The following is a 6,436-nucleotide window of genomic DNA, read 5'->3' as shown; positions in this document are numbered from 1 at the left end:
AGCCCACTGATGCTGATGCTGATGTGGTTGGATCCACTTCCCCTGCTACTGAGCCAGGCTGGGACATTTTTGGGCACATTAGAGATGTGAGATATAACGAGTGCAAATGCCTGTCCAGTTACATCTGGATACAACTGATTTCTCCATGTACAAAGGCAATTGCTTGATAAGAGTTTGAGTGTCTTTTTCCTAAAGATGTTAACAGGGAGGCTGGTGTCTGGGTCAGGATGATGTCCCCACACACTGATAAAAAGTGTAAGAAGAAAGTGTCATTGAAGTGCATGGCAGGGACATGATCCGTGCAGTGGCCATCCTCACTAAGAGAGATGAACTTTGGGAAATAATATGCAATGGCAGAAAAGAAGGTAGACTATGAAAGTGTCCAAAACAAGAATAAGGTGCAGCACATTTAGTCTCTGAGTATTAAAGAGACCTGTCACTCTTGGTAGTGGTGGATCAGTGAGTGCTGCATGCATTGAGGGAACACGGGTATCATCTCTGTGTATCTGTAGTAAATTGCTTGATCTAATACTAGTAAGAACAAAGGCATAACACCATTACCTAATACTTACAAATATATGTAGCATCATGTCGAAACATTTTATTTTTAATTTTTTTAGAAAGGAAAAATGTTAAACTCACAGAAATGTTGCAAGTGTAGCAAAATTACCTGCTTCCCTAACTGGAATTTTATGAGAGTCTTTTGAAGACCTGAGAATCCTACCGTCTAGCATTTTACTATGTGTTTCCTACAAACAAGAATATTCTCCTAAATAATCCCCATACACCAATGAAATACATTACTCCATTGATTCCTGAGGAATATTTCAAATTGTTAAAAAAATACCTAAAAAATGCCTCTCAAAACAAAATAGTCCGCAGTAGAAACACATTCTTCGCAGAAAAATTTGTGCTACCCTGGTCTGACCTGGGACACCTGGAGACACTGAGCCACTGCTGAGTTACTGACATGAGCCAGCCCTGCAGCTGTGCCCAGCCTGCCCCATCCCTTGCTCATTTGCATGTCCTCAGAGCACAGCCTCCTGTTCTAAAGACTTATTAATAGACTGGTCACATTTCTTGCAGGAGTCAGAACCACTCAGGACACAGCATGGACATGAGGGTCCCCGCTCAGCTCCTGGGGCTCCTGCTGCTCTGGCTCCCAGGTAAGGAACAAGAACACTAGCAGTTTACTTAGCCCAGTGTGGTCAGTATTGCCTGGCTATTCAGGGAAATTCTCTCACTACATGATTAATTGTGTGGACATTTGTTTTTATGTTTCCAATCTCAGATGCCAGATGTGACATCCAGATGACACAGTCTCCATCCTCCCTGTCTGCATCTGTAGGAGACAGAGTCACCATCACTTGCCAAGCCAGTCAGGGTATTAGCAATTACTTAGCCTGGTATCAGCAGAAACCGGGGAAAGCCCCTAAGCTCCTGATCTATGCTGCATCCACTTTGCAAAGTGGGGTCCCATCAAGGTTCAGTGGCAGTGGATCCGGCACAGATTTCACTCTCACCATCAGCAGCCTGCAGCCTGAAGATTTTGCAACTTATTACTGTCTACAGCATAACAGTGACCCTCCCACAGTGTTACACACCCAAACATAAACCCCCAGGGAAGCAGATGCGTGAGGCTGGGCTGCCCCAGCTGCCCCTCCTGATGCCTGCATGGGCTGAAAGTGCTCCTCAGATGCAGCCACACTCAGATGGTGTCACTAGAGGCAGACAAGAAGTCACCTCTACACCCGAATTCTTTTCTCTTTCTCAGCCCCAGCTGCACAGACATAGCAATGCCTCTGCTGATTTAATAAAGACAGAGATCATGACACCTGAGGAGTCTAGTTTATGGCTTCAGTAGGAATTCATATAACAGAGAAGATGCCACTTAAGGAATTATCTTAATACAGAGAATTAGAGTCTAAACTACTGAAATCTACATAAAATGTAGAGATGAATCTCTAAATTTAATGTTTTATTTGCATAGTAATATTTGCCAAATGGGGCATACAGGAAAACTCAATGGTCTTCCATATATTGGGAGAACGAAGGCGAGTTAGCATTTTATGAAAAAGGGAAAATGTTACCTATGGCTCTTTGAGAAAGTTCATTGGCACTAGGAAGGGTTGGGATCTGGCAAGCTCACACTTTTAAGCAGTGGTAGACAAAGTGAATCCTAGAATTATATCAAGTTATCTCAGAAGTTATGGATCATTTTGGTTTCAGTTTACAAGAAGTCAAAGCAGTGAAGATTGCAGAGAATTTTGTTACTGAAATACCAGGGATTCAGTGAAGATGCTGCTGCTCAGCACGCAGAAAGCCAATCCCTAAGACCACAAACATTGCCAAGAAACAGACTTTAATCAGGTGCTGCAGCCAAGGAGATGGGACACCATTCACAAATGTATCTCCCTGACCAACTAAAATTAGGGATTTATATAGCAGGGAAGAAATGTGGGAAAACAGGAATTAGGGAGGGGTAAGGAAGATAATTTGGTCAACACGAAACAGGAGGTCAGTTAGGCAATCATAACGGGTGAAGGTTCTGGCGTCTCACTGTCCTAATTCAGTGATATGTAAGGTTCAGCTCCTTTGATAGTATCTGAGAGGCCTGATGGTTGGTTTCCTGAGAAAAGATCTCAGATAGGACAAGTGTAACTATCTTGAGTTTTAAGACTGGGGGAGTCAATTTCTATGTTTATTCAAAACCCATAAACATTAGTTCCCTGGGATAATAGGGCCTATTTCAATTGCATTCTAGACACAATATTTTGCACACTGAGTGCCTTTCCATCCTGGTTTCTTGGCTTTGTTGTGTATGATAAGAATAACTCAATTCCTATAATTAACTTTCACACTACAACCTTTCAAAGCCAAGGATATAGTAGTCATGAAAGTTGATACTAGAAGCAGGATTCTCTGGTGCTCCCTCAGAAAACAGAATGCATCTGCCCCTGAAATACGGGCTATCTAACCATGTGGCCCTCAGTCCTGTCTGGAAGCTTAGGGGTAGGGGTGCTGATGCTCTCAGCTTCCTACAGCATCTTTCCAGGTGTTTCTGCAGTCCTCATCTCTGCCCCTGTGTCTGTCTTAGGTACCAATGGAGAATATTGAGTCATCCTTTTCTGACTTCCAAATCTCATGGGAGGACCTCTTATTGGGCCACTCTATAGGATACAAGAGAGGCAAAAAATGATATTTATGTAAGTTAAAATGATTTTTCCCCCAATGAGACCATTTTAAAAATTATATTTAAAGCCCCATGTTGAAAACATATCCAGCTTTATTAATGCAAATTTACATTTGCAAATATTTTCAAGATTTTAAAGGATGAAAACATAATATTTGTCCATAGAATGATAAAACACTTCTATAATTACATGGAGTAAACATTTTATTGAAAATTTGTACTCACTGAAATAAAGGAATATATTTTCAATATCTGAAACTATGTTAGAAATTATTGGACTTAAATTCAACTGTGAGGTTTGGTTTCGGATGTTGTTCACTCCTGAGACCTGTCACAAGAATCGTGTGTCATGTGTAGTCACTGCTCTTCAGCTTTGTCCTCAGATAAATGATATCTGTAGGCTAAAGATAAGCTCAGTACCCTGCAGAGGAACCACTCAGCTGAGCCCTTCCTTGATCCGCCAGATGATTGTGAACATGAGCATCCATGAATATGATAACAAATGTTTACTATCAGCCACTTCGTTGTATATTTAACCAGTTATCAATCATTATGCATAAAAGCTTACTGATACAGTATTTACACCTCTACCTATATGTACACACATGTATTTTTTCTAAAATTGGTGGTATAAATGTGAATATTCAGTAATCAAATTATGAAGTTACTAAAAGAAAATTAAAGACAAAATTAAAACTACTATTTCAATAAAAAATTAGAATTTACCTTATTTATGGAAAACTATGCATATGTGTATATAATATACATAGAAGTGAATACATATGTTTTTGATAAAATGTTGGATACAAATATATATAGTATTCATATTTAAGTACATTTATTCTATCATATATGCAATATATGCATATTTATAAAATTCTTCCCTAAATTAAATACATTTAAAATTTTTTGAAACATTCCGTAAAATAATGACATTCTGGACCACATATGCTTCTCACTCTTGCTACAGAAAATTTCTTTGTAGCCTTTATTTTTAAAATTCTACCAAATGCTAGTCCCTACCTAAAATATTTTTCCAACTCAATGGTGCTCCAAGGGTAGGCCGAGAGCAAATTTTGACTAATGTTGACTATTAACCATTATATCCTATGAAAGTCTCCATTATGTTCAGTGACGATATGCCAAATAGAGTTCTCACAACAATGGATGCTGGATGGAGTCACATCAGTGCCATTGTCAAGGAAGCCCTGGAAATATAAAAATGATAACAATGAGTAAACTGCAAGGGTTACATGTGATGATCACATTACAACGATAACAGTGTCGGCGTGATCAGACCCAGCACCAGGTTGTGGGGGTGACAAAGTCCGGCAGAGTCAAAGGATTGAGAAAGGCAGTTTGAGAGAGAAAGGTGGGCACCAGGGGCCATCGTTAGTGTATGGAGGCTGCAAAGGCCCTGAGTTCTGGGAGCCCATGCTATTTATTGGTAATCCAACAAAGAAACAGGTGGTGAGAATGTGGCGGTCAAAAGGGCGCATTGCATTAAGCACATGATTTACACCTGTGATGGTTTAGCATTTGCTCTGCTAGTTGAGATAATGGAGAACAGGTTCTTTTAACTCAAAATACAATCAATCTGGGAGAGCAAGGAGAAAGGATCCAGCAAGTGTAGACACATTCCAGAGCCACGAGCCCTGGATTCTATCCAAGCCACAAGGGATTTTATGCCCTGAGCTTAGATTATGGTACATCAAGGTAGCCTTCCACCCTTTAGCACAGAGCTTGGTGTTCCAAAGGCCATGAGGGTTTTAGACCCTGGACCCCGGACATGTTCCAAGACTCTTTTACATTATGTAAGACATGCAAGCCCTGCCTCAGTTTCTCCCAACATTCAGCTTTCCCCAACATAACAGCAAGGTAACAATATTGGCTGTTGGTTTTGACAGATCATCAGGTCTTCAAAGAAATGCAACAAAATGATTGCAGACAAAGTGATTCTGGAAGAGCTATGACTAGACGTTTCAAATACGAGCCAAAATTTTTAAAAAATGCTTTCCCAGTGAATATTAATCAAAATGCCATTAATGAGCAAGTGATTTTTAACAATGAGGATGGTTCAACACCATCGACTTCAGTCAGTCACTTTTCCCAGCTTTCCCAGGGAGTCTCATGAACCAATGTTATGGAGGTTCCTATGGGGACTCAATAATATGAATTTCAAATAACTGAGACTTAAAGGGCTACTGGCTCTTCTGAACACCTAACTTGCCAAGAAGAATGACCCCTCCTGAACCCGTAAATTATAACACACATCAGGGATCAGCTGAAGAGTTGGGGTCAGGTGATAATGGTGGACCTCACTGGTTATTTTCCTATATATGAATTTGCCTTTCTTTTTGGTTATATTTCTGCATAAACATCATTTGAGGATTTTCCAAGTGCTTTCATCAGAGTCATGAAATTCTTCCATAATATGGCTTTGGATCAAACAACTTATTTACGTCCAAAAAAGATAAGAAAGGGTAGCTCATGCTCTTGTCATGTGCACAGGTACAGCTTTCCCTATAGGCAGGGAAAAAAAACATTATTAGTCAAGCAAAGCTGGCACACAAACCCTTGTGCTGTTGAATTGCTCTGCTGTCGCATGTGGTGGAGGTTCTGAAACACTAACTGTGATTGGTGCTTTTACTCCTATAAACTGAATATTTATATCTTGAAAATGAGCTGTAGACTCATCACTGTTATGCCAACTGAACAGCTTGAAATACTGTATTTAGTCAGGGCTGTGGTTTTCTGATTGACGGTTCGTAATCCAAATAGTTGACATGACAATTATACCATTAAATTGGAAGAAATGACACGATAAGCATGTGAACATTTAGACTTAATACAATAATGAATAAGTTGCCAACACAGGGTGTTAGGGTATTTGCTGGAGCCATAGATCTAGCCCATGTAAAGCAAGAACAAATGGAATTGATGTTACATATTTTAGAGAGGAAGTACAGAAAATATGAACCCTAGGGTACCTTCTGGAATGTTTCTATTTATTGCCATTTCCAGTGGTAAAACTCAGAGAAGATTTCAACAGTCATCAGGATGAAGTTCTAGGGATCACAGTCATGTGAAGAATTCCCTGCACTTGGATCCCAGTGAGGCAAAGGGAAGATGAAACGCATAGTGGGATATGGAGGTGTAAACACTAGGGACAGCCTCCTGGTCAGCTTAAATGCTGAAAAGCGTATTTATTTTTTCTCTTTAGATTTATCACTGAATCACTTG

At 40.0% G+C, this 6,436-nt stretch overlaps 1 gene segment (V, D, J or C); it reads left to right on the top strand.

Annotated features, from left to right (window-relative positions):
- The first annotated feature begins 1,020 nt into the window (after positions 1-1,020).
- The window catches only part of LOC117062880, a 239,923-nt gene continuing 234,507 nt past the window's right edge, over positions 1,021-6,436 (top strand). The window contains 2 exon segments of the V gene segment in view: positions 1,021-1,166; positions 1,292-1,586. Coding sequence covers positions 1,112-1,166; positions 1,292-1,586 — 350 coding nt within the window.

Source organism: Trachypithecus francoisi, unplaced genomic scaffold (genome assembly GCF_009764315.1).
Source record: "Trachypithecus francoisi isolate TF-2019V2 unplaced genomic scaffold, Tfra_2.0 Lachesis_group17, whole genome shotgun sequence".
NCBI lineage: Eukaryota > Metazoa > Chordata > Mammalia > Primates > Cercopithecidae > Trachypithecus > Trachypithecus francoisi.
The sequence above is the reverse complement of the archived record's forward strand: the minus strand, read 5'-3'. Positions and strand labels throughout refer to the sequence as shown.